The sequence below is a fragment of the Candoia aspera genome, chromosome 2 (genome assembly GCF_035149785.1).
Source record: "Candoia aspera isolate rCanAsp1 chromosome 2, rCanAsp1.hap2, whole genome shotgun sequence".
NCBI classification, from domain to species: domain Eukaryota; kingdom Metazoa; phylum Chordata; class Lepidosauria; order Squamata; family Boidae; genus Candoia; species Candoia aspera.
In genome coordinates, this window is record NC_086154.1 from 9,576,821 (window position 1) to 9,604,345 (window position 27,525).

At 45.6% G+C, this 27,525-nt stretch overlaps 2 protein-coding genes across 3 annotated transcripts; both read left to right on the forward strand.

Moving 5' to 3' along the window:
- Nucleotides 1-285: 285 nt before the first annotated feature.
- On the forward strand, nt 286-26,939 carry LOC134492093 (zinc finger protein 501-like). 2 transcript variants are annotated; one of them, XM_063296237.1, is made up of 7 exons: nt 286-353; nt 1,567-1,696; nt 2,382-4,985; nt 13,974-13,978; nt 24,287-25,504; nt 25,672-25,740; nt 25,827-26,939. In XM_063296237.1, exons 1-7 carry the CDS (start codon nt 297-299, stop codon nt 26,118-26,120), a joined length of 4,377 nt encoding a protein of 1,458 aa, XP_063152307.1. In that variant the 5' UTR covers nt 286-296; the 3' UTR covers nt 26,121-26,939. The 2 variants fall into 2 exon arrangements, with proteins under 2 accessions (XP_063152307.1, XP_063152305.1); XM_063296235.1 differs by lacking the exons at nt 286-353; nt 1,567-1,696; nt 2,382-4,985; nt 13,974-13,978 and adding an exon at nt 22,767-23,178 and having other exon boundaries at nt 23,865-25,898.
- LOC134492153 (zinc finger protein 502-like) lies at nt 5,035-6,016 on the forward strand. Its single transcript, XM_063296328.1, has one exon. The coding sequence runs from the start codon at nt 5,095-5,097 to the stop codon at nt 5,761-5,763; it is 669 nt and encodes a 222-aa protein (XP_063152398.1). The 5' UTR covers nt 5,035-5,094; the 3' UTR covers nt 5,764-6,016.
- Nucleotides 26,940-27,525: the final 586 nt, after the last annotated feature.

A 27,525-nucleotide genomic window follows, 5' to 3' on the forward strand; every position in this document is an offset into this window, starting at 1 on the left:
CCATTAATTCTTCTTCTTTTCTCCTGCCTATCATTTCAAGTCCTTCGCTGTGGAGATGAGAGATGGTGAGGGAAGGAGGAATCCATCAAATCCACCTCAGGAGCTGTTTTCCAGGAGTTTCTCTCAGGAAGATCCAAATCTGGACACCTCAGGAGGTAATAGAAGGTCCTCCCATTCCCCAGCGAGATCCCAGCTGTCTCATCTTCTCTTCGTATTCTCTTCTGTAGAATACTTCCTTTTATTTAGTTAATTATGCATTTTAAAATTTTGTCTCCCTCACAGGGAAGAAAATCAGAATGAAGGTCACTCCTCCTTATGGTGGAGCTAAAACACTGGTTGAACCTCCAACTCAAGTAAGAGCAAGAAATTTATTTATTAGATTTGTATTCTCTCTTTCCTTCAGGAAGTCAAGCTGGTATACGTAGCACCCTGTCTTTCCATTTTTCCCTCTTGTTTTGGCTGGGTTTGTTTCGTTTTCCTTAGCAACACCGAAGATTCAATTGAGATTCTTATTAGGAAATCTCTTTTTAAAGACCAGTACTTAACTCTCCTTGTGCTAGTTTACTCCCCCTTGTTTTCAGTCGCTGAGTTTTTACAAAATCCTTCTAGAGACCCATTATTTTTGTAATTCTTTGACTTGGAATTGTGCAAGGCTGCTCATAAATAACTAAAGACTCACACTGGCACATGGACATTTTTAAAAAGCCTTGTTTACAACCAGTGATAAGAGAAATAAGCTCATTGGATTAAAAGATAAGGCACAGTACTAAAATCCAGTGAAGGTTGCCAGATAGAATAGTCTCTAAGTAAAAATTGTTCTGAAAGAGCACAGAATGGTGGCTCGTTTGGCTTGCAAAGTAGTTTCTAATCCTCTGATTTGTGCCTGGATTTGGAGGCCAAAGGCTGAGAAATGCCCTTCCCGGGAAATTTCCTCCGCCTTCTTATGTCCCGTTCAGCCAACGGCTCAGACTTCTAGAAGCTTCCTTGCAATCTGAGGAGAAGCAGAAACTGTCTCTCTCTATATTGGTGGTAGCTCAGAAAAGTCCCTGGCTGAACACTCCCAGCACTTTCATGCAGGGGTTGAGCACGGACAGGATTGCTCCTTTTGCTGAAATGGCTTTCTGGATTTGGTGGAAGCCATTTGCTGAAATGCTAAAAAGAGTCATCCTCCCCCCAATTTCTTTATGCCAACACAGGAAGGATTGGAGTCACTGACAGGTGGGGTTTCCAAGGCCCACCTGCCAGTTGATTCTCTCCAGACGCTGGGACTCTTTTGATGATGGATGAATGGATCGATTGATGGATCGATCCAGAAGGAAACTGGAGTTGCGTTCCCTGAATGGCGCTGAATGTCCTGCAGAATCAATCAAGTTGATGAAACCTGCCTGAAATACCTCTTTGGTCCAAAGCTTTTGGCTCTTCCATTGTCTCACCTAAACCTTGGAACGCTACTAAGCATAGCCATTTAACGTAGTGCATATTTTTGCTTTGGGAGTTTGTGGACAATAGCAGGACAGATCTTGCAAAGCTTCCTGGCCCTCTTGTGTTCTCTTTTTCCTTCTTCAGGAGGGTCTTGTGTCCTTCGAGGAGGTGGCTGTGTGTTTCTCCGAGGAGGAGTGGTCTCAGCTGGATCCTCACCAAAAAGCGCTGCATTGGGAAGTCACACTGGAAAATTGTCGGAACGTGGCCTCTCTGGGTAAGGGTTTGCTACTCTCCAACCAGAGAGTTTGGGAAGACATTTGGTAGTTAGATGCCCTCAGCTATTTCTTACTCAAAATATCTATCTCCAACTAGGTAGCATCCTAGGTTAGTGGCTCTCTGCTTAGATGCATCCTGTGCCATTTCTCATCTGGTGATTTTTTCCATTTCTGTTTAAATATATCTGTGACAAGCTAACTCCTTGGCTTGAGGAGAGGTTAAACTCCATCACACTGATTTCAGTTTTTGGGCCCAGATGCTTCCCTGTAAGTCCTGTGCAGGATTGTCATTGATGCAGGTGGTTTGGGTAGGAAGAAAAGGACGATTTTCAAAATGGATTTAGCTCTCCCAGGTCTCTGTTGTAATTGGCGGCCCTCCAATAAATGTTAGGTTTTCTCTAATTCCTCCTTGGATGTTTCCTCTGATTCTTCCTTAACCCAGAGCTGACTCTGGATGAGATTTGAATAGATAAGGATAATTATAAACAAAAAGGATGCTTTAGATGTTTGCAAAGCTTTTATGGCTCACAAATACAGAAATTATCATTTCTATACCATGCCACTGTGAGCATGCAAAACTGCCCCATAGTAGAGTTTGGCAAAATTTCAGAAGGAAATGACCGCCTACAGTTTGATCTTTTCCCCTCACCTTGCTATTATTTTCATTTCTCTTTTCCTTTGAAGGTAATAATGGGCAGGAGAATAAAAATTCCAGTGAGCCATCCCAAATGATCAGGCATAGAGACAGATTGGAGAAGCCTGCAGTTCAAATGGAAGTAGGAAGGCATGAGAGAAACCAGTCAAATAATTGTAATAAGGAAAGCTCATCTACCATCAATGCTCAGATGCAAGTGTTTCTTGCCCAACAAGGAAAAGGAAAGAGAAAATGTATTGGGAAAAGTGTAAGACCATTCAAAGGCAAATTGGATGTAAATGAAGACTATCTAACCCAAACCCAAGGAGAAGATTATATATGTCAAGACAATGGAAAAAATTACAATAGGACTTTCCCTCTTTCTTGTGAAAATGGCTCCCTTACAGCTCATAAAAGGATCCACGCAGGGGAGAAGCCATATAAATGCATGGAGTGTGGAAAGACCTTTATTGGAAGTAATCAACTTACTCGGCATAAAAGGATTCACACAGGGGAGAAACCATACAAATGCATGGAGTGTGGAAAGACCTTTAATGGGAGTGGTCAACTTACCTGCCATAAAAGGATCCACACAGGGGAGAAGCCCTATAAATGCATGGACTGTGGGAAGACCTTTATTGAGAGTGGTCAACTTACTCGCCATAAAAGGATCCACACAGGGGAGAAGCCATATAAATGCATGGAGTGTGGAAAGGGCTTCCGTGACAATGCATCCCTTAAGGGACATAAAAGGATCCACACAGGGGAGAAGCCATATAAATGCACTGAATGTGGAAAGACCTTTATTCAGAGCAGTCAACTTACTTGCCATAAAAGGATCCACACAGGGGAGAAGCCATATAAATGCATGGAGTGTGGAAAGACCTTTATTCAGAGCAGTCAGCTTACTTGCCATAAAAGGATCCACACAGGGGAGAAGCCGTATAAGTGCATGGAGTGTGGAAAGGGCTTCCGTGACAATGCATCCCTTAAGGGACATAAAAGGATCCACACAGGGGAGAAGCCATATAAATGCATGGAGTGTGGAAAGACCTTTATTCGGAGCAGTCAACTTACTTGCCATAAAAGGATCCACACAGGGGAGAAGCCATATAAATGCGCGGACTGTGGAAAGGCCTTCCGTGATAATGCGTCCCTTAAGGGACATAAGAGGATCCACACAGGGGAGAAGCCATATAAATGCATGGAGTGTGGAAAGACCTTTATTCGGAGCAGTCAACTTACTTGCCATAAAAGGATCCACGCAGGGAAGAAGCCATATAAATGCATGGAGTGTGGAAAGGGCTTCTGTGACAATGCATCCCTTCTGGTCCATAAAAGGATCCACACAGGGGAGAAGCCATATAAATGCATGGAGTGTGGAAAGACCTTTATTCGGAGTAGTCAACTTACTTGCCATAAAATGATCCACACAGAGGAGAAGCCATATAAATGCATTGAGTGTGGAAAGACCTTTATTCAGCGTAGTCAACTTACTTGCCATAAAAGGATCCACACAGGGGAGAAGCCATATAAATGCATGGAGTGTGGAAAGAGCTTCCGTGACAATGCATCCCTTAAGGGGCATAAGAGGATCCACACAGGGGAAAAGCCATATAAATGCATGGAATGTGGAAAGACCTTTATTCGGAGATGTCAACTTACTTGCCATAAAAGGATCCATACAGGGGAGAAGCCATGTAAATGCATGGAGTGTGGAAAGACCTTTATTCGGAGATCTCAACTTACTTGCCATAAAAGGATCCACACAGGAGAGAAGCCATATAAATGCATGGAGTGTGGAAAGACCTTTATTCAGAGCAGTCAACTTACTTGCCATAAAAGGATCCACACAGGGGAGAAGCCATATAAGTGCATGGAGTGTGGAAAGGGCTTCCGTGACAATCCATCCCTTAAGGGACATAAAAGGATCCACACAGGGGAGAAGCCATATAAATGCATGGAGTGTGGAAAGACCTTTATTCGGAGCAGTCAACTTACTTGCCATAAAAGAATCCACACAGGGGAGAAGCCCTATAAATGCGTGGAGTGTGGAAAGACCTTTATTCGGAGCAGTCAACTTACTTGCCATAAAAGGATCCACACAGGGGAGAAGCCATATAAGTGCATGGAGTGTGGAAAGGGCTTCCGTGACAATGCATCCCTTAAGGGACATAAAAGGATCCACACAGGGGAGAAGCCATATAAATGCATGGAGTGTGGAAAGACCTTTATTCGGAGCAGTCAACTTACTTGCCATAAAAGGATCCACACAGGAGAGAAGCCATATAAATGCATGGAGTGTGGAAAGACCTTTATTCAGAGCAGTCAACTTACTTGCCATAAAAGGATTCACACAGGGGAGAAGCCATATAAGTGCATGGAGTGTGGAAAGGGCTTCCGTGACAATGCATCCCTTAAGGGACATAAAAGGATCCACACAGGGGAGAAGCCATATAAATGCACTGAATGTGGAAAGACCTTTATTCGGAGCAGTCAACTTACTTGCCATAAAAGGATCCACACAGGGGAGAAGCCATATAAATGCGCTGAGTGTGGAAAGGCCTTCCGTGATAATGCGTCCCTTAAGGGACATAAGAGGATCCACACAGGGGAAAAGCCATATAAATGCATGGAGTGTGGAAAGGGCTTCTGTGACAATGCATCCCTTAAGGGGCATAAAAGAATCCACACAGGGGAGAAGCCATATAAATGCATGGAGTGTGGAAAGGCCTTTATTCGGAGTAGTCAACTTGCCATAAAATGATGCACACAGAGGAGAAGCCATATAAATGCATTGAGTGTGGAAAGACCTTTATTCGGAGTAGTCAACTTACTTGCCATAAAAGGATCTACAGAGGGGAGAAGCCACATATATGCATGGAGTGTGGAAAGAGCTTCCGTGACAATGCATCCCTTAAGGGCCATAAGAGGATCCACACAGGGGAGAAGCCACATAAATGCATGGAATGCGAAATTACCTTTATTCGGAGATGTCAACTTACTTGCCATAAAAGGATCCACACAGGGGAGAAGCCACATAAATGCATGGAGTGTGGAAAGGGCTTCTGTGACAATGCATCCCTTAAGGGACATAAGAGGATCCATGCATGGGAGAAGCCATATAAGTGCATGGAGTGTGGAAAGACCTTTATTCAAAGCAGTCAACTTACTTGCCATAAAAGGATCCACACAGGGGAGAAGCCATATAAATGCATGGAATGTGGAAAGACTGTCAGGATGGAGGCTGAGTCTGAGGAGGAGGAGGATCAACTAATTGCAGAAAAAGCAAGGGAAAGCCTTGAGCAGCAAGATCCAGAGCCACTGATTGAAGACAGACAGAAGGCAGATTCTCCACCCCCTATCGGTGTGCGACAAAGGAGGCTGGAGAAGCGGGCTGAGCAGCGAGAGAAGCGGTTAACTCCTGCCTGAAAAAGGTGGGAAAGCCAGAGATATAAAGAGCAACAGAAGCAAGAGCCAGTTGTGGGAGACAACCCTTCTCTTCTCCCTGCCTTGTTCTCGGAATGCATCTCCTCAGCCAACCTCCTTACCTTGTCTGCTGACTCTGAGCCTCCTGCCTCTGCTGCCTGCCCTGCTGCCGCACCGCTGTTTGCCTCAGAGCCTTGTCTTGGTACCGAGGTCCAGCCTGCCTCAGAGTCTTGCCTTGCTTCTGAGTCCAGTCTTTCTTCAGAGCCCTGTCTTGTTACTGAGCTCAGCCTTGCCTTAGAGCCTTGCCTTGCCACCGGGTCCAGCCTTGCCACCAGTTCCAGCCTTGCTCTCGAGCTCAGCCTCGCCTCAAAGTCTTGACTTGCTGCTTGGTGATTCTAGCCTTCCAATCCAACCTGTTTTCGCCTTGCCTTGCTGCTCTCTGATTCCAGCCTTCCAGTTCAGCCTTGTTGTCTTGTCCTGCTGCTGTGCGATTTCCAGCTTCCCAGTCCAGCCCTGCTTCGCCTTGCCTGCCACCTTACTGACGTGAGAAATAGCCTATTCCTTATTGTCTTTGAGTTAGTGTGTTTAACAAACTGTAAATAGAGAACTGTATTGCACCTCTTCTGTGTCTAGTCTAGTTGGCCAGGACAAAGATCTTTATTCAGAGTAGTCAACTTGCCATAAAAAGATCCAACACGGGGGAAGCCACATAAATTCATGGAATGTGGAAAGGGCTTCAGGAGGAGCAATAAGGAGAAAAAGACCAAGGTGGCAACCGAGAGCAGACACCGCTGTTGCTCTAAGGGGAGACTCCTGGTTTTCTTTTACCCTCTCCCTCGTCTCACTGCTAGCTAGGGCCCTGGAAGAAGACTTTTGGGGTCCCCAGCCCTTCTACCTTTTGGGCCGGTGCTGGATGGAGCCCCCTGGATAGAGTAGCAGAGGGTGGCGGGCCTGGGCGAACTCCGGTGGCGTGGTGAGTCCCGAGTGTTTGGCTGCATGTCGGCACAGCAGTGGCACAGCAGACTCAGGGATCTCAGTGGCGTGGTGAGCCTTGGCAGTGCAACCCCCAGGGGCGTTGGATGGTGGGCCTTGAGTGGTCTGGTGGCTTGGAGGCGTGGTGGAGCAGTTTGGCGGTGGTAAAAATCCTTCCCTTAGAAAGGTGCGCCAGCATGTCCTTCATTAATGGGAGAGGGTATTGGTTTGTAGTGGAAATAGCATTTAACCCTATGTAATCTGTACATAACCTTAAGGAGCCGTCCTTTGGGCGCGAAACAGGACCGGTGCCACCATTGGCGAATTGGCAGGCTCAATGAAACCCCTTGCTAGGTTTTTATCAATGAACTCTCTAAGGAATTCCTTTTCCTTTTCAGTCATTGCTTACCTTTTGGGTTTTGGGAGTTTGGCGTTCGGATCAATTTCGATTGCACAGTCCGTCTTTCTGGCGGGGGGTAATTGGTCTGACTCCCTTTCATCAAAAACATCTGCAAATTCTTTGTATTGATTTGGAATTAATGGATTGGGGTTGGTGGGAGGAGAGGCTCTCTTGTTGACCATGATGCCTGCGGATTTGCTTTTTGTAGCCAGAGTGTCTCAGGGTAAACCCAGATAAAATCCACCTTCAAATTTCAAGGTCCCCACTTCCCAATCTACATGGGGTTTTTGGCTCCGTAATCATGGCAACCCTAAACTCATGGCATAATTAGTGACAGGTGCCACAATAAATTGCAGTCTCTGTATGGCTGCCTATCCACATGTGTATCCACAGTGTAATATTCCACTGGCCCCCCGTGGGCTTCTGATCCATCCAATTGTGTGAAGACAATGGGTTGCTTTAGCTTCCTCACACTTAGGTCTAGTCCCTTTACTACAGCGGGGTGAAGTAAGCATCTTGTGCTCCCCAAATCTAACATGGCCATTAGGTCAGCCTTGCGGTTCTTAAATCCTTAATTGGGCTCCCACCAACAACGTTGGACAACCATCGCTTACCAGTGGGTCCTCGCGCCCACCAGCCAACGCCTGCCTGTCAGCGCGTTTCAGAGCAGGCGTGCCTCGTCTCCCACCAGCTGGGGTTTTTCATCTTCAGAGTCCCTCGGAATCCTCCCAAAACAGGGTGGACTCCTCTTTGCGGGCAGTGGCACTAGCTGCACTGCTCTTGTGCTTGTCGAGTGGGGATCTCACTGCCTTAGTCCTGGGCTTTGCAGTGGTGGCCGGTCCCACCCGAGGGCACTCTGAGGCTCGATGTCTGTCTTTCCCACATTTAAAACATAGTCCCTTTGTAACTCAGCGCTCCCGTTCCTCCTCCCATGGTTGGCTTGGCTTTCTTGCCACTGCCTGCAACTTGGCTGGAGCTCCGGTGTTCTTCCCTATCACTTGAGCTTGTACCTGTCGTCTGATTTGGAATTGAGTGTTCTCCACCTCTCCTGCTAAGCAGATCCATCCTCTCACCGTGCCAGGGTCTCCTCGTCCCAATGCCCAGCGTAGTAGCTCTAGTTGCAGCCCGCCTTTCAAGTAATCCACCTTGGTAGACTCTGACCAACCAGTGACTTTCCCCACCAAAGCTTTAAATTCCATAGCGTATTCAGACACAGCTTTGGACCCTTGTCTGAGTTGCTGGAGAGCTGTTTTGGCCTGTAGCTTCGCCAGTGGGTCTTCAAAGTGTTCTCTCGAGGCTCTCATGAAGTCATCTAAACTGTGGAGTTCCGGGGCCACTGCATCGTGCAATTGCACCAGCCAGTCTGCTGCTGGCCCCTTCAGCCTGGCCCCTACTAAATTCATCTTGGAATATTCCGTGGGAAATGTGTCCCCAAACTCTTCCATGTATGTTCCCCCATTAGTCATGAAAAAAGACAGCTGCTGAGGGTGCCCATTAAACTTCACATGCAGCTCACGGTGCCCACCCTTGGAAGGGGGAAGACTTACATGTCCGGTCAGTGGTCTTTGGTCGCACATCTGTTGACTGGTAAGGAGACTCCATCCTCCGACCTTTCTTCCCAGGTTCAGGTACGTTGTTGATCTCCGGGTGGTGTCCATTCTACTCCCTGGAGATCTGGGTGAGCCGATGGCTGGAGCCAGGATGCTATCACTTTGGAGCCTCGAGTGACGTCCAGCGTAATCAGTTCCGTGTCTAGCTCCACCGTACGGCTTTGCAGAGGTAAAGAGATTACCACAGGGCCTTCTGTTTCCAAATCTCCATCAGATCCAGCCATCGGTCCAGCCACCGCTTCTGGCTCTATCAGTTGCATCATTGTCTCTTCTTCCTCCAACGGTGCAGTTGGATCTCCAGATGTTATTTTTGACATAATTTCAACTCTCTTCTGGGTACGTCCATCTCCAGGTAGAGTCCAATTGATGATTCCCAACTTTATGTGATGACTGCCTACTCAGCTTACCGTTAAATTCAATTCATAAGTGGTTAAGTAGAAATCTCTTTAATGGATTGTAGCGTGCAATACAGTGAAAAAGTTGCAAATAGAAGTTCCTGTGCTTTCTCCAAGTTAAACAACCCAATGAACTCAACACCCTCCCCCTTCTTCGGTATGCAGCCCCCCTTTTCGTGCCAGTCTGTTCAGCTCTGTGCAGATGTCAGCAACAGCTCTGCTGGTTGACCTTGGATGCCAGAGATAGTCCAAACAAGATGCTTTCACACTCCTGGCTTGTACCCCTTCCACTTCTACTGACTTGCAAGTCTCAACACGTGTTGACTTCATGCATGCATGCGAGTCAGATCAGATGTTCTGGGAAGGTTTGATCTGGGAGCATGACACAGGGGAGGAGGGGTGGGGGTTGTCATCCAGGAGTCTCTAGTGGCCTTCTGAAGCACTGCTCCACAAGTGGCCAGTTGTGAGACCCTGTCCTTCAAGTTGGGTTCCCGAGAACAGTTGGGAGTGTTGTTATTGTACCGGCCTCCCTGCTGCATAGCAACCTCCCTGCCCGAGCTGCTGGAGGCCATCTCGGGGTTGGTGTTGGAGTTCCCCAGGCTTATGGTTCTGGGGGACTTCAACCTGCCGTCCCTGGGGCATGCCTCGGAGGTGGCTTGGGAGTTCATGGCTACCATGGCAGCCATGGGCCTGTCTCAGATTATTTGGGACCTGACTCAAGACAGTGGCCTCACCCAGGACTTGGTTTTCTTGTCAGAGCAGTGGCAATGTGCTCTACCTGTCCCACCTGATCATGCAGGGAGGGCATGCTGCAGAGCTGGTTGGTAAGAGAATTCTGTCTGGTGGGGGTCCAGGAGGCGGGCCTTCTCTGCAGTAGCTCCTGCCCTCTGGAACATCTTGCCCCTGGAGGTGAGGTTAGCCTCATCCCTCCTGGCCTTCTGGAGGAATTTGAAGACTTGGCTCTGCCACCTGGCTTGGGGGAGGAGAATAGTCATGCTTGGGGTTGGCTAGTGCCCTAAAGGGCTCCTTCCACACAAGGACTGTGTAGAAAGCCATCTGGACTTTATTTTTATCTATATTAATTAGCTATTTGTAATTGTTTTTATATACTGCATTTTTTTTTATATTGTAATTTTATTGTTTTATTGATTATCTCCTGTAAACTGCCCAGAGTCCCTCTGGTGGGAGGAGATGGGCAATGACAAATCTGATAAACAAACAAACAAACAACCTAATTTCCCCTGCACAGATCCATTTGGGTGAGAATTCATGTAAATTCTAGATTTAGTTAGTTAAATCTATGCATTTCCTATTTATGTATACTGACTAGGAAAGGAAGCGTTTTTTTGAGTCTGACCCTCAGAATCATAAGCCCCAGAGAGAAGAATTTACCAATGAAAACAAAAACAATGGAACAATGGTTTGTTTTAATCATGACCGTGGATTTTTGGAGGGATTTTCATTTGAAGGTGGCCAAAGCTATTGCACATCAATAAGAGAAAAAAAAATTTTTTCTCAAGTTTGTATTCATTCCAGTTTCCAGTTATGTGAGAGAATCGTCACCTACACATCAGTGTCTAGTGTGTGGAAAGAGCTTCAGGATGAAGAATTCCTCTCTCACAAAAGGAGCCAGAATGAAGACAAGCCCCAAAATGCATGTGCAAAACATGTCCAGCATGAGGGCCATTTTTGCCTTTCTGGGGTATGATGAGGGCTAAGCAAAAGTCTAAATTTGATTGCGATAAAATGAATTAAAAATCAATGGCGTGGTTACTTTCCAGGCGTGTATTAAATTCTCTTTAGTTGCATTAAAAATTAGTGACAAAATTTCTGGAAGGATTTGGGTGGGGGTGTAATTGGGGGTTTCAGACTGCTGCTGATGTGAAGCTGTTTATTCGAAAACTGCTTATCGATGGTTCTGGGTCAAACTGCAGAAGAAAGAAACGGGGAGCCTCCCTGTGAGCACCATGGGGAGGTGACATCCTCCTGGCAGTGGGACTGCATTTACAAGGAGAATTGTGGCTGGGTGCTGGATCTGGACCAGCGAAATCTCTCCGGAGGAAGGAGAGATCATTGAGATAATCCACATGAATCTGGACGGCTCCCCCGTGTAAGTAGGCTGTAGGAATTGCTCTTTTCCAATTGGCTTATAAATTGAGTGACTGGGACTCAGGATTCCATCAAGCTCACACTCGTAATGCAGCCTTTTAAATACCTAAAGCTCGACTGAGCATCATTTCTTAAATCACTTTTTTCATTATTATTATTATTATTATTATTTTACTGTACTGGAAAGATTCAGACCCTTTGGATTGGCAAGGTTTCACTGTATTCATTGGGTGAGTTCCCTTCTCCTTGGAGAAAGATGGTGTAAATGTGATTTTAAAAGTTTTCGAAAGACAGTATATGATTTTCTGGGTTACAGCAAAAGAGTGCTTAAAATATGGATTTTAGAAAGTTAGCAACGGACTGAAGGTCCAGATGGTTTTGGAATTATAGTTTCAAATTAACTAGAAGAATCATTCCCATGGGAAATGGGGATTGTTTTGGCATTTCCTAAGAAGACATATGATAAGGGGATCTTGAAGGTTGGACTAGAGGGAAGTAGAGGATCATAAATTTCTTTGGTTTACAAAGAAAAGAATGGAGCAAAAATCCTTAGAAGAAGTTTTTGAACACTGGTCTGCAAAATTGCTGGTAAGATAGAGCATGTCACAATGAAGTAAGAGAAGAACAAGTATCAACTGATAATTTTGAAATTAATTTGAAGGGGGATTTAAATGTGACAAGCAATGACAAGGACATGGCGAAGGATATGCTGGACACACAAATGGAACCGATGGATGACTTATTCCCTAAAGGAGATGTACATATGTTGAATCCGAAAACTGATCTGGAGAACTACTCCTTACTGGATATGCCAAAGAGCTCCGTTCAGGTCTTGAAGGACTTTATAAGAAGTGACAAGCACATGGACAAGCTTTACTTATTGGCTATACAAAAGAAACCTGTTAAAGTTCTGAAAGATTCTTGGTTTAAAACACAGTTCTGTAGAAAGCTATAGAGTCACTTGTTGAGATGGGTGGCTATAGAAAATAAATAAATAAAAAACAAAAAGTAGCCCTTTAACCCCTTTTTGAAGGGGTTAAAAAAATTAGACCCTTAAAAATTCAGGGAAGGAATGCAAGGTTGGCTTATTCGATCAGGGCTAAAAGAGAAAAGTATCTATATTTGGTTTCCCTTACTGGACTTTTGTTGACAAGGAAGAATTGACAAAACTTTTGGATTTTGTCCTTTTAGTTAAGAGTTGAGTTGTCCTGTTCTGACTAAGGCCCGACACAGGAAGCGGTGAATTAATGACTTTTATTAAAAACAGTAACTATATACAGTAAAGTACAGTAGGCAGATGCTCAGTAACACGTGATTCAGTCACTGGGCAGGTTCCACACGTGAGGCCAGCAAGGCAGGGAGGCGAGGCTTGGGTGCAAGGCTGGGCACGGCAGCAAGGCAAGGTAGGAAGTCAGGGCTCTGAGGCAAGTTGGAGCTCGGTAGCAAGGCTGGACTTGGAAGCAAGTCACTTCCCTCCCTGTGTCCCTGCAAGCCCCAATCTTCCATCACATCAGGCCTGCAACTGCCCCACCACCTATCTCTCCCCCCGCCACCTCTGCTCTTTTGGTCACCCTGCACAGCTGCCACTGCCCCCAGGCCTCTACTTTGGCCCCAGCACCACTGCTGTCACCAAGAAACGTCACCTCAAGCTCCAAACTGCTGGCCTTCACCTCCCCATACCATTCTTTGAGCCATGCATCCCATACGTTCCCCAAGCCGCTAAAGAAAACTGGGAGAGATATTAAAGGACACAGCAGGGCAAAGACCCATTTTGAAGGCAAGAAAAACTCCAAGCTGAGAAACCGTTCTTCTTTTAATACGTGGTTGGAACTGGAGTGAGCTTCTCAACGTAATTGCAACCTTCAACCTCTTACATTTATTTGGCTATTCTTTAACTACATTCTAGCTCCTCCAAGGACTACCCTGTAATCTCCTTGATCCTCTCCGTCCACTTTCTCTCTTGCCTTCCCCTTCATCTCCTTCCTTCATCCAGGCTGGACATAGTCCTGTTTTTCTAGTTGATCGTTTATTCCGCTCACTTTCTGCAGATTGACTACCGCTTTGGAACTGGAGACCCTTCTTGGGCATTCTAGTGTTGGAAAGAAATCTTACCACATCTGTTCCAAGCCAGGAATGAAAGTTTGTCCCCAGTGGGCACAACCACCACAGGAGTCAACCGCAGAATGCATTTCGCAAATGCTGCGATTTTCTGGCTGCAAGACGGCATTCAGGAGAGCAGATGGGATGATTCCAAGTTTTTTCTTCCTTCATGAAAAAGCTCTGGGCTCCAGGAAAAAGTCTGCCCAGCCCCCCAAAAAGTGCATGTTGTCAGCTCTGCCTGCAAGGCCCGCAGAGACAGCTGCTCAGTTGGCCATGTTTCCACTGGAAGTCCAAAGTTGCTTTTGATTCTGTTAATAGAAACAAACTTTGGGCTAAATTAGAGAAGCTGGTCCCCGACATATGTCTCACTTATTTAATGCAGGCTCTATATCATGACGGTACTGTATAATGCAAGTTAGATGCAACAGGGAAGGTTTACTTACAGGTGATGTTACAATGAATAAGGCAGCGATAAGGTTGTATTCTGGCCCCTACGTTATTTAACATCTATCTCAATGATCTGGAGACCACGTTACTTCACGTCAATGGCCATTACCCATCATTAGGCAAAAGGAAAATTTCTGCTTCGTTATGTGCTGAAGACGCTGTTCTTCTTTCACGTACTAGATTGGGTTTGAAACATCTTCTTGAGGCACTAGTTAAGTATTGCCAAGAAAATCCGTTACAAATCAACTCTGATGAAACCAAAATCGTAGTATTTGGAAAAAAAGTTAAAAACTATGTATCAGGAAAATTCATATAATAACACAACAAGAGAATTTCAGTTATTTGGGCATTTTATTTAACCGTGCTCTGCCCTGGCAATGTCATTGCAAGGCAATACTTCTGAAAGCAAAACCTACTATGATGGCCTTGCTTCAATATTTTTATTCTAAAGAAGGGAGATTTGTTCCTGCAGCAATACACATTTTCAATGCAAAAATTGCATCCCAGATTTTATATGGCGCTCCAATTTGGATGACATTTGTCAGTAGGCCAACTGCAGGTGAAATTTTTAAGATCTCTCTTAAGTGTTCCAAGCCGTGTTCCAAATTCTGTTGTTCTCCTGGAAACTGGGCAATGCCCTTTAAAAACAATGGCTTGCTTAAGCACCATTAAGTTTTGGTTGCAAATATACATTTCTAAAAACAAGGAAAGATTGCTTCAGGAAATCCCAAGGGAATCCTTTTTTAGATATGTGGTTTAAACAGGTAACCCAAAAGCTTAGCCAGATTGGTATTGAAACTGATTTTTTTTTTCTACAGGTATGACATCAGCATTTCATTGTATTAAACAGAGATTATGGGATAATCCAGTACCAGAATTAATGGCTCATTGTCCTGTTCTGACTATGACTTGACACAGGAAGCGATGGTAACGTTCTTTATTTAACAGTAAGAGATCCCGGAAAGGGGGATATATATAAATAATATTAAACACATTAAATTAAGTGGTTCATAACTCACAAACGCATGGTGGCAAGCAAGGCTCTGAGGGAAGATTTGGTGCGGCAGCAAGGCCCCGAGCCTCAATCCCCTCTAGCGGAAGGCTCTGGCTTCTGGTGCTCTTTATACCTCCGGCTTTCCCGCCTTTTTCACACAGGAGCCAATCGCCTCTCTCGCTGCTCAGCCCGCCTTTCCAGCCTCCTTTCTCGCACACCGATAGGTGGCGGTGAATCTGCCTCCTGTCTGTCTTCAATCGGTGGCTCCGGATCTTGCTGCTCAAGGCTCTCTCTCGCTTTTTCGGCAATCGGCTGATCTGCCTCCTCCTCAGCCTCAGCCTCCGTCCTGACACTAATGTCCCGTCTCAGCCCAAACCACATGCAGGACACCAGGGAGGCAGTTGCAAACTTTACTGAGGTAACTTCTGAGGTAAACTTCTGAGGTAACTCCGAGCCTGAGCCCCCATGACTGCTAAAGCCAAACTTTCACGTTCATCTGTAACTTTTGGAGTCAGTTACGGATATACTCTTGAGCTCCCTAAATATCTGAATAGTTTATATCTAAATACCTAAAATATTTAATACATAAATGAAATTTATAATATATATATATATATATATATATATATATATATATATATATATATATAAATAATATTAAACACATTAAATTAAATTAAATAGAGAGCCAGTTTGATTTAGTGGTTAAGGCATCAGGCTAGAAACTGGAAGATTGTGAGTTCTAGTCCCACCTTAGGCATAAAGCTGGCTGGGTGACTTTGGGCCAGTCACTTTCTCTCAGCCCTAGGAAGCAGGCAATGGCAAACCACGCCTGAAAAACCTTGCCAAGAAAACTGCAGGGACTTGTCAAGGCACGATTGAACAGATTAAGTGTGTGCGTGCGTCTGTGTGTGTGTGTGTAAGTAAATACGGAATAGACTTTTCAAAAGCTAGACTAAATGTGTTGCCATCAAATATGCTTTATGGTAGTTTTTAAAAATATCCCCGTCTCTCAATGATTTTGCTACTGTAATGGTATTGATCTTGAAATTGTGGATCATATTTTATTGTACTGTGAATTTTGTAAGATTCTTCAACAGGAAGTTATCTGGCCTATTTTAAAATCAAAACCAGAAAGAAATACTTATGAGTATGTTAAAAATTTACTTGCAGAGGAAAATCCCAAATTTACAGAGGTAACAGCCAAAGTTTTAACTATCCCGATAAAAAAAAGTTTTTAATAATAAATCAATGAGTTGGGGTTTTAGGTACATTATTGTTATGGAATGTGTCTCTGAAGGGGGTGTGATGTAGTGGATTTTGGCAGTGCCGCTGGTTCTCAGGAGGGAGGGAGCACATTCCAAAGAGGTGGAGGAGATAAGCGGAAGCACATTCCGGGAGGCAATGGTGGGAAAAGGAAGAGGTTCCGGATCGCCCCGCCCCAGAGTCTCCCAGGTTATTTCCCCTGAGGTGAGGCAGAGTAGCTCTAGTCTGGCAAGATTCTGTCTATACGGTGTGAGCAAATAAAGCACTGGCGTTTGAATGGACTGCCCCGTCATTGTTCTTGGGCTGAGCCTGACAATTATATATTATTTATGACATATTTTGTTTGTTAAATTGTTATACTTAATATCGAATTTTAGATTGTATTTGTGACTTGCTACTTGGGCCTTTTGGCTGTAAATAAAGATTGATTTTACAGGGACGCGGTGGTGCTGCGGGTTAAACCGCTGAGCTGTCGATCGGAAGGTCGGCGGTTCGAAACCGCGCGGCGGGGTGAGCTCCCGTTGTTAATCCCAGCTCCTGCTCACCTAGCAGTTCGAAAACATGCAAATGTGAGTAGATCAATAGGTACCGCTTCGGCGGGAAGGTAACGGCGTTCCGAGTCGTCATGCTGGCCACATGACCCGGAAGTGTCTATGACAACGCCGGCTCCAAGGCTTAGAAACGGAGATGAGCACCGCCCCCTAGAATCGGATTCGACTGGACTTTACGTCAAGGGAAACCTTTACCTTTACCTAAAGATTGATTGATTGATTGAGAGACCGCAGGCACCTAGCCACTTACTCACTAGCCACCGAACTTAAAAGAGCACAGGAATTCCCATATCTTTTAAGCTTGCAAGAGATGAGTTCACACATTTTCCCAAATGTCCTTTCCTAAGCTCCGCACAAACGTCTTCTGTGACATTCATTAGTTTCCTTCAATTCAACAGCAATATGCTTTACCCATTGTTTTCCTCGTGTATTCTATAAAAAGGGGGGGGAGGAGGAGGAGGAGAAGGAAGAATCCCAGGTTAACACATACTGTTTCACCCAAGTCCCAACAAGCACAGCCCACTGGGGCATGGACAGTCTTCAGTTCCTCCCAGGCGCAGTTGCCTCCCGTGCTGGTTATTGGCTTAAACCTAGAATGCCCAAGAAGGGTCTCCACTTCCGAAGCAGTGGTCAGTCTGCAGAAAGTGAAGGGAATAACTGATCAACTAGAAAAACAGGATTGTTTTTTAGTCTTCCTTCATCCAGAATGTCCAGCCTGGATGAAGGAAGGAGCTAAAGGGGAAGGCAAGAGAGAAAGTGGATGGAGAGGATCAAGGAGATTACACGATAGTCCTTGGAGGAGCTAGAATTTCCTTAAACAATAACCAAACAAATATAAGAGGCTGAAGGTTGCAATTATGTTGAGAAGCTCACTCCAGCTCCAACCAAGTTTTAAAAGAACAAAGGCTTTCTGCAGCTTGGCATTTTTCTTGCCTTCAAAATGGTTCTTTGCCCTGCTGTGTCCTTTAATATTCCTCCCAGTTTTCTTTAGCTTACATCTCCAAAGGCAGAGGAGCCACTTCTAAAGGACTTCCTCCTCCTCTTTCCCGGTACCTGTCTTATATTGAGAACTGCATTGTTGTGATTACGTTAAGAGTGACCATAAGCAGGGCCTCCCAGCGAGACTAGGAGAAACCCCAAATCTATTTATTTATTTATTTATTTATTTATTTTCTATCCCGCCTTATTTATTGTTGTTTATTCGTTTAGTCGGCTCTTCGTGACTTCATGGATCAGCCCACACCAGAGCTTCCTGTCAGTTGTCACCACCCTTAGCTCCGCCAAGGTCGAGTCCATCACCTCTAGAATATCATCCATCCACCTTGCCCTTGGTCGGCCCCTCTTCCTTTTGCCCTCCAGTCTCTCTAACATCAGCATTTTCTCCAGGGTGTCCTGTCTTCTCATTATGTGGCCAACGTATTTCAGTTTTGCCTTTAATATCGTTCCCTCAAGGGAGCAGTCTGGCTTTATTTCCTGGAGGATGGACTGGTTTGATCCTCTTGCAGTCTAAGGCGCTCTCAGAATTTTCCTCCAACACCACAGTTCCAAAACATCGATCTTCCTTCGCTCAGCCTTCCTTATGGTCCAGCTCTCACAGCCGTACTACGGGGAACACCATTGCTTTAACTATGCGGACCTTTGTTGTCCTTATGTCCCATCTTATTGTTTTCATAAATAACTTTTTTAAAATAATATTATTTTTATAAGTAACTCAAGGCAGTGAACATACCGAATGCTCCTTCCCCCTCCTGTTTTTTATTTTCCCATGTACTATTTCCTATTTTCCCATGACCCAATGAATTGTGGGTCATTCATCGGTACATCTCTGTTCAAAGTCAAAGATGGAAGTTCCCTGGAATCGCAAGGGATACAAACCCAAAACAACTCCATCTTGCAGAGATTCACTCTGTTCCTTCCCATCCAGACTCTGACAGCCTCGAGGCCAGCAGCACCACATCACCTGTTTGGCCTGGGGATGGGAAAAAATAACTGGGTCTCGTCAGCACATTGAGGATACCAGACTCTAGGCCCTCAGATGTCCTCCCCCAGCAGCTCCACACAGATCTGAAAAAGGAGGTGTGAGTGGGGAGATCCTTCCAGCACAGACAGAATAGACGTCTCTGGACAAATCTCTCTTCCGCCATCACTACCTCAAGCAGGAGGAGAGCCACTGCAATACAGCGCATTCCCTCAGAGGTGTTGCAGAAGGCGGCCACGGTCAGTGGGACTGAGAGCCACTGAGAGATCAAGGAGGGTTGCACTGCCCCAATCCTGCTCTCTCCATCAGTCACCATAAGCGCAACCAATGTAATTTGCACACTGTATCCAGGCTGGCCGGGAATGGATTGCCAAGGAGCGAAATTATAAAAACAAACATAGAGCCACTTGGTCTAGTGGTTAAGGCAGTGGGCTAGGAACCAGGAGCCTGTGAGTTCCCGTCCCGCCTTGGGCACGAAAGCCGGCTGGGTGACCTTGGGCCAGCCACTCCCTCTCAGCCCAACCCACTCACAGGGTTGTTGTTGTGGGAAAATAGGAGGAGGAAGGAGTAGTAGCTATGTTCCCCGCCTTGAGTTATTTATAAAAATAATATATTAAAAAGTAATAAAAAAATAAACTGCAGTTGCAGCGCAACAGCCCTTTCAGGCAAGCCAGCTCAGGAATCGGATCCCGCAGAGCCCATTGGAGCGCTACCCTATTCTTGTGGGGTATAATACCAGAATCTGGAAAGCCCGTCTTTGATGGGACGTAGAATCCAGACAGGATGGTTTAGAAAAATGCTAAATTCCATTTCCTGTCTGTGCCTTCACTGCCTCTGCTCCCTCTGTGCAGGGATGCGACCGTCTCCAGACACTTTCGTAAAAACGGAACGCTGGAGACGAAAGAACTGGGTTGAGCAGCCTTCCTGCTCGGCGTTGGGGGCGGCGGGGGCGGCAGGCAGACAGCCCCCTTCCTCCTGGCCCCGCCCTGGAAAATGCACGCTTTCTCCCCTCTGTGCATCAGCACCTGCCTTGCACGCAGCAGCCACCAGGGGGCTCCCTCTGCACAGAGAAGGGAGCACCGTGCGCTGCCGCATTGGGCCACCGGGGGGCGAGTGCCACCGGGGGCTTTCCAGAGGAGGACGGAAGGGGAGTGTCATCGCTAAGTCTTGCCCCTCTAGGAACGCTGCGCTCTCCCTCGTTAACCCTTCGAGGTCCGCAGGAGGTTAAAAGGGCTGCAGGAAGGGCTCGCAGGGAAGAGATTCGGCCGTGGCCCTGGGTGAGTGGGGGGCCTCTTCCCGTGCAAAGGGAGGTGGAGGGTTCCCGCGCTGGGGAAGGAAGGGACACGTGCCGAGTCCTCATCCGGGTTCAATCATCTGAGTCCTGGGAGTGGGAGAGCCCGGATCCCATGGTCCCCTGCCGCCCTTGCCGTGCACGTAACAGGCGGGAGGGGGGGGAAAGCGGAGCTCCAGACCAGCCGCGTTGCCCCCAGGAACAAATCCAGGATCCCGCGGAAGGAGGAGGGGATCTGGGGGAGCTCTTCACGCCCCTTTTCCTGGGAAAGCCCGTGAGTGGGGGGAGGGGGAGAGTTTGCACTGCAAATCGCAAGCAGGAAAGGGGAAAAGCTTTGCAAGGAAGGGGGTGCAAAAGATTGTGCCTCCCTTCTGACCATGTGGTGGATGGGAGTAAAAGAGGGTGGGATCCTCCGCAGTTCATTCACCATGTCTTAGGAGGGTGAGTGACCAGGACGGCGTTCTGCGCTACCTTCTTTCAAGCCCTGTGTCTTATGTGAACTCAGCCCCTGCGGCTGGTGGAGCTGTCTGGGCTCAGGGCATGTTGTGTGAACCTGCCTGGGTGTAGTAGCGTGCCTTGGCTCCTCAAAAGCTAGCCCTGGAGAAAGGGAACTGGAACATCCTAAGCCAGGTCGTTTGGTTGGCATTTCATTTTCTGTGCACTGAGCTTTCGTGGCTTGTTAACCTGTTTGGGGTCTGAACTCTCTGCTCATGCCACTGCGATCCTATACCAGCTCAGGAGAAAAATTGCTTTCTTGGGGATGAGTGCTGTTCCGTGGTTAAATCTACCACTTCCTAATTCCTGGCATTTATTTTCTTTTCTCTTTCTGATAAAGTGAACATCCTTGCTTACAGGCCAAATTATCTCTTGGGCAAAGAGTGCTGAATGGCCTGCTGCGGCCATTCCTGCGGCCACAGGAACCGTCCTCTGAATGTGAATGAAGAGGCGTTTGGAGATCCAGAGGATTCCTTGGACCCACCTGGAGTTGTGCTACAGGAGAGAGGAAGAATGGAGACACAAGCCTTAGCAAGTGAGGGAAGTGGAAAAGGCCCTTCTGCTGTTCGGCCTGGGAGCTGTGGGGAGATCTGGGCCAGAACCGGTCAGGGGATCCTGGAGGAGGAAACCATCCGTTCAGAAGTTTGGCCCTGGGACTTCAGGAGCTTCCGATATCTGGAGGCTGAGGGTCCCCGAGGACTCTGCAGCCGACTCCACTCCTTTTGCAGTCGATGGTTGAGACCAGAAAAGCACACCAAAGCGCAGATGCTGGACCGGGTTGTTCTGGAGCAGTTCCTGGCCCTGCTGCCCCTGCAGATGGAGAGCTGGGTGCGGGAGTGTGGAGCAGAGAGCAGCTGCCAGGCGGTGGCCCTGGTGGAAGGCTTCCTCCTGAGCCAGGTGGAGGAGCAGAAGGAGCAAGTCGAGCTGCAGGTGAGAGACCTTCATCTTGGAAGCCCCGAAGGGTTTGAACGGAATAAACGATGGGTTTGAATTCCTAACCCCTCCCTAGCAGAGTTCTCTGGCATTCATAATACGTGGAGATGTTTCACTCACTCTTATAGGACCTTGTTCCGTTATCCGTTCTAGAAGATAGATTTGGGACAGCCGCTCCTTTCTTACTTTCTAGCCTCACCGATGGACGTTGGGGCTTCCAAGTTGTCTTCAGAGAGCAAGATTCCACTTCATGTTGTGTGACGTCCGTTAATTCTTCTTCTTTTCTCCTGCCTATCATTTCAAGTCCTTCGCTGTAGAGATGAGAGATGGTGAGGGAAGGAGGAATCCATCAAATCCACCTCAGGAGCTGTTTTCCAGGAGTTTCTCTCAGGAAGATCCAAATCTGGACACCTCAGGAGGTAATAGAAGGTCCTCCCATTCCCCAGCGAGATCCCAGCTGTCTCATCTTCTCTTCGTATTCTCTTCTGTAGAATACTTCCTTTTATTTAGTTAATTATGCATTTTAAAATTTTGTCTCCCTCACAGGGAAGAAAATCAGAATGAAGGTCACTCCTCCTTATGGTGGAGCTAAAACACTGGTTGAACCTCCAACTCAGGTAAGAGCAAGAAATTTGTTTATTAGATTTGTATTCTCTCTTTCCTTCAGGAAGTCAAGCTGGTATACGTAGCACCCTGTCTTTCCATTTTTCCCTCTTGTTTTGGCTGGGTTTGTTTCGTTTTCCTTAGCAACACCGAAGGTTCAATTGAGATTCTTATTAGGAAATCTCTTTTTAAAGACCAGTACTTAACTCTCCTTGTGCTAGTTTACTCCCCCTTGTTTTCAGTCACTGAGTTTTTACAAAATCCTTCTAGAGACCCATTATTTTTGTAATTCTTTGACTTGGAATTGTGCAAGGCTGCTCATAAATAACTAAAGACTCACACTGGCACATGGACATTTTTAAAAAGCCTTGTTTACAACCAGTGATAAGAGAAATAAGCTCATTGGATTAAAAGATAAGGCACAGTACTAAAATCCAGTGAAGGTTGCCAGATAGAATAGTCTCTAAGTAAAAATTGTTCTGAAAGAGCACAGAATGGAGGCTCGTTTGGCTTGCAAAGTAGTTTCTAATCCTCTGATTTGTGCCTGGATTTGGAGGCCAAAGGCTGAGAAATGCCCTTCCCGGGAAATTTCCTCCACCTTCTTATCTCCCGTTCAGCCAATGGCTCAGACTTCTAGAAGCTTCCTTGCAATCTGAGGTGAAGCAGAAACTGTCTCTCTCTATATTGGTGGTAGCTCAGAAAAGTCCCTGGCTGAACATTTGCTGAAATGCTAAAAAGAGTCATCCTCCCCCCAATTTCTTTATGCCAACACAGGAAGGATTGGAGTCACTGACAGGTGGGGTTTCCAAGGCCCACCTGCCAGTTGATTCCCTCCAGACGCTGGGACTCTTTTGATGATGGATGAATGGATAGATTGATGGATCGATCCAGAAGGAAACTGGAGTTGCGTTCCCTGAATGGCGCTGAAAGTCCTGCAGAATCAATCAAGTTGATGAAACCTGCCTGAAATACCTCTTTGGTCCAAAGCTTTTGGCTCTTCCATTGTCTCACCTAAACCTTGGAACGCTACTAAGCATAGCCATTTAACGTAGTGCATATTTTTGCTTTGGGGGTTTGTGGACAATAGCAGGACAGATCTTGCAAAGCTTCCTGGCCCTCTTGTGTTCTCTTTTTCCTTCTTCAGGAGGGTCTTGTGTCCTTCGAGGAGGTGGCTGTGTGTTTCTCCGAGGAGGAGTGGTCTCAGCTGGATCCTCACCAAAAAGCGCTGCATTGGGAAGTCACACTGGAAAATTGTAGGAACGTGGCCTCTCTGGGTAAGGGTTTGCTACTCTCCAACCAGAGAGTTTGGGAAGACATTTGGTAGTTAGATGCCCTCAGCTATTTCTTACTCAAAATATCTGTCTCCAACTAGGTAGCATCCTAGGTTAGTGGCTCTCTGCTTAGATGCATCCTGTGCCATTTCTCATCTGGTGATTTTTTCCATTTCTGTTTAAATATATCTGTGACAAGCTAACTCCTTGGCTTGAGGAGAGGTTAAACTCCATCACACTGATTTCAGTTTTTGGGCCCAGATGCTTCCCTGTAAGTCCTGTGCAGGATTGTCATTGATGCAGGTGGTTTGGGTAGGAAGAAAAGGACGATTTTCAAAATGGATTTAGCTCTCCCAGGTCTCTGTTGTAATTGGCGGCCCTCCAATAAATGTTAGGTTTTCTCCTAATTCCTCCTTGGATGTTTCCTCTGATTCTTCCTTAACCCAGAGCTGACTCTGGATGAGATTTGAATAGATAAGGATAATTAGAAACAAAAAGGATGCTTTAGATGTTTGCAAAGCTTTTATGGCTCACAAATACAGAAATTATCATTTCTATACCATGCCACTGTGAGCATGCAAAACTGCCCCATAGTAGAGTTTGGCAAAATTTCAGAAGGAAATGACCGCCTACAGTTTGATCTTTTCCCCTCACCTTGCTATTATTTTCATTTCTCTTTTCCTTTGAAGGTAATAATGGGCAGGAGAATAAAAATTCCAGTGAGCCATCCCAAATGATCAGGCATAGAGACAGATTGGAGAAGCCTGCAGTTCAAATGAAAGTAGGAAGGCATGAGAGAAACCAGTCAAATAATTGTAATAAGGAAAGCTCATCTACCATCAATGCTCAGATGCAAGTGTTTCTTACCCAACAAGGAAAAAGGAAGAGAAAATGTATTGGGAAAAGTGTAAGACCATTCAAAGGCAAGTTGGATATAAATGAAAACTATCTAACCCAAACCCAAGAAGATTATATATGTCAAGACAATGGAAAAAATTACAATAGGACTTCCCCTCTTTCTTGTGAAAATGGCTCCCTTACATCTCATAAAAGGATCCACGCAGGGGAGAAGCCACATAAATGCATGGAGTGTGGAAAGACCTTTATTCAGAGTAGTAAACTTACTCGCCATAAAAGGATCCACACAGGGGAGAAGCCATATAAATGCATGCAGTGTGGAAAGAGCTTTGTTGAAAATGGGTCACTTACTGTACATAAAAGGATCCACACAGGGGAGAAGCCACATAAATGCATGGAGTGTGGAAAGACCTTTATTCGGAGCAGTGAACTTACTCGCCATAAAAGGATCCACGCAGGGGAGAAGCCATATAAATGCATGGAGTGTGGAAAGGGGTTCCGTGACAATGCATGCCTTAAGAGACATAAAAGGATCCACACAGGGGAGAAGCCATATAAATGCATGGAGTGTGGAAAGACCTTTATTCAGAGCAGTGAACTTACTCGCCATAAAAGGATCCACACAGGGGAGAAGCCATATAAATGCATGGAGTGTGGAAAGACCTTTATTCAGAGCTGTCAACTTACTAACCATAAAAGGATCCACACAGGTGAGAAGCCACATAAATGCATGGAGTGTGGAAAGACCTTTATTCAGAATGGTCAACTTGCCCGCCATAAAAGGACCCACACAGGGGAGAAGCCACATAAATGCATGGAGTGTGGAAAGACCTTTATTGAGAATAGTCAGCTTACCCGCCATAAAAGGATCCACACAGGGGAGAAGCCATATAAATGCATGGAGTGTGGAAAGAGCTTCCGTGACAATGCATCCCTTAAGGGGCATAAGAGAATCCACACAGGGGAAAAGCCATATAAATGCATGGAATGTGGAAAGACCGTTATTCAGAGCAGTCAACTTACTTGCCATAAAAGGATCCACGCAGGGGAGAAGCCATATAAGTGCATGGAGTGTGGAAAGGGCTTCCGTGACAATCCATCCCTTAAGGAACATAAAAGGATCCACGCAGGGGAGAAACCACATAAATGCGTGGAGTGTGGAAAGACCTTTAATTGGAATAGTCAACTTACTTGCCATAAAAGGATACACACAGGGGAGAAGCCATATAAATGCATGGAGTGTGGAAAGACCTTTATTCAGAGTGGTCATCTTATTAACCATAAAAGGATCCACACAGGGGAGAAGCGACATAAATGCACAGAGTGTGGAAAGGGCTTCCGTGACAATACATCCCTTAAGGAACATAAGAGGATCCACACAGGTGAGAAGCCACATAAATGCATTGAGTGTGGAAAGACCTTTATTCAGAGCAGTGAACTTACTTGCCATAAAAGGGTCCACACGGGAGAAGCCACATAAATGCATGGAGTGTGGAAAGACCTTTATTTGGAGTAGTCAACTTAGTTGCCATAAAGGGATCCACACAGGAGAGAAGCCACATAAATGCATGGAGTGTGGAAAGACCTTTATTTGGAATAGTCAACTTACTTGCCATAAAAGGGTCCAACACAGGTGAGAAGCCACATAAATGCATGGAGTGTGGAAAGACCTTTATTTGGAGTAGTCAACTTACTTGCCATAAAAGGGTCCAACACAGGTGAGAAGCCACATAAATGCATGGAGTGTGGAAAGACCTTTATTTGGAGTAGTCAACTTACTTGCCATAAAAGAGTCCAACACAGGTGAGAAGCGACATAAATGCATGGAGTGTGGGAAGACCTTTATTCGGAGTAGTCAACTTACTTGCCATAAAATGATCCACACAGAGGAGAAGCCACATAAATGCATGGAGTGCGGAAAGACCTTTATTCAGAGCAGTCAACTTACACGCCATAAGAGGATCCACATAGGGGAGAAGCCGTATGAATGCATGGAGTGTGGAAAGGCTGTCAGGAGGAGCAATAATCTAAATCTCATGCACAGATCCATTTGGGTGAGAATTCATATAAATTCTAGATTTAGTTAGTTAAATCTACGTATTCCCTATTTATGTATACTGACTAGGAAAAGAAGGTTTTTTGAGTCTGACCCTCAGAATCATAAGCCCCAGAGCGATGAATTGACCAATGAAAACAAAAACAATGGAACTTTGGTTCGTTTTAATCATGAATTGTGGATTTTTGGAGGTACTTTCATTTGAAGGTGGCCAAAGCTATTCCACATCAATAAGAGAAAAAAATATTTTTTTTCTTAAGTTTCTATTCATTCCAGTTTCCACTTGGGGGTCAAATCCAAGAAAACAGCCATTCTAGGCATCTTAAATTCTGGGCTGTGCAATTTTATGACGCTGTTGTCTTTATTGTGTTTTTACAAGTGAGCTTCCTGCTCCCCAGTTGTTTGTTCTTCCCACTTGATCATGGTTCTGGGAGGGATGTGGACAGGCAGACATTTAACAGGTGGTGAAAGAAGTGCATCTCTCTGATGCATCCCTTCAAGACCAAGTTTTTTTCGTGTTGCTTCCACTGTAGCAGACCTGCAGACAGAAATTCAACTGATTCACAGTCACTTCCCAGCACTTAAACATCCTTCTTTTGCCTAGTCTTCTTACAATTGTTTCCCCCTCCCTTTCTCATTGCTTAATGCACTCACAGTTTATCAGAGGGCCCTACACTTCCCTGTCCTCGCAAAAAGTTGGAAAGGGTGCACCAGAGAGATTCTTGAGCCTGAGGTAATATTACGATCCAAAGGGAACTCAAGTTCCATCAAAGTATACAGATTTAGATGGAATGTGACATTGAATTGTTTCATTGAATAATCGTGATACTGAAGTAAAAGTGACAACTAAGAGGATTTGTTCTTCGAATTTTTCGTGACTATTTGTCTTCTGTCTGTCGCAAGTTAGGGATACTCAGGAGAATGAGAATGAAAGGGACTCTGGTCTGCTGATGTTACAAACGATCAAGCAAGAAGGGACACCTTTGGAAATCAGTGAGGGCCAAAATAAAATATGACATTAAGAAAAGCTATTTCAGAAAACTACTTCAGTTCTTCCTGAACAAACACCCAGAAATGAGAATAGGAACCGTCTCTGGTATGTGAAAATACCAAAACATACACTCCCATCCGCGCTGTAGAACTGAGTCAACTAGCTTGAATGCAGAAGCATGGAACCCTTTTCAGTCAAAGGCCTCTCCTTATGTGAGAGAATCGTCACCTACACATCAGTGTCTAGTGTGCGGAAAGAGCTTCAGGATGAAGAATTCCTCTCTCACAAAAGGAGCCAGAATGAAGACATCCCCAAAATGCATGTGCAAAACATGTCCAGCATTAGGGCCATCTTTTGCCTTTCTGGGGTGTGATGAGGGCTAAGCAAAAGTCTAAATTTGATTGCGATAAAATGAATTAAAAATCAATGGCGTGGTTATTTTCCA

Excerpts from the sequence above, each read along its gene's own strand:
- LOC134492153 (XM_063296328.1), top strand. The coding sequence starts at position 5,095 with ATGATGCACACAGAGGAGAAGCCATATAAATGCATTGAGTGTGGAAAG.
- LOC134492093 (XM_063296237.1), top strand. The coding sequence starts at position 297 with ATGAAGGTCACTCCTCCTTATGGTGGAGCTAAAACACTGGTTGAACCT. Across the intron at positions 354-1,566 it reads TGGTTGAACCTCCAACTCAA|GAGGGTCTTGTGTCCTTCGA; the intron begins GTAAGAGCAAGA and ends TTCCTTCTTCAG. Across the intron at positions 25,505-25,671 it reads AAAGGGTCCACACGGGAGAA|AAGCCACATAAATGCATGGA; the intron begins GCCACATAAATG and ends AACACAGGTGAG.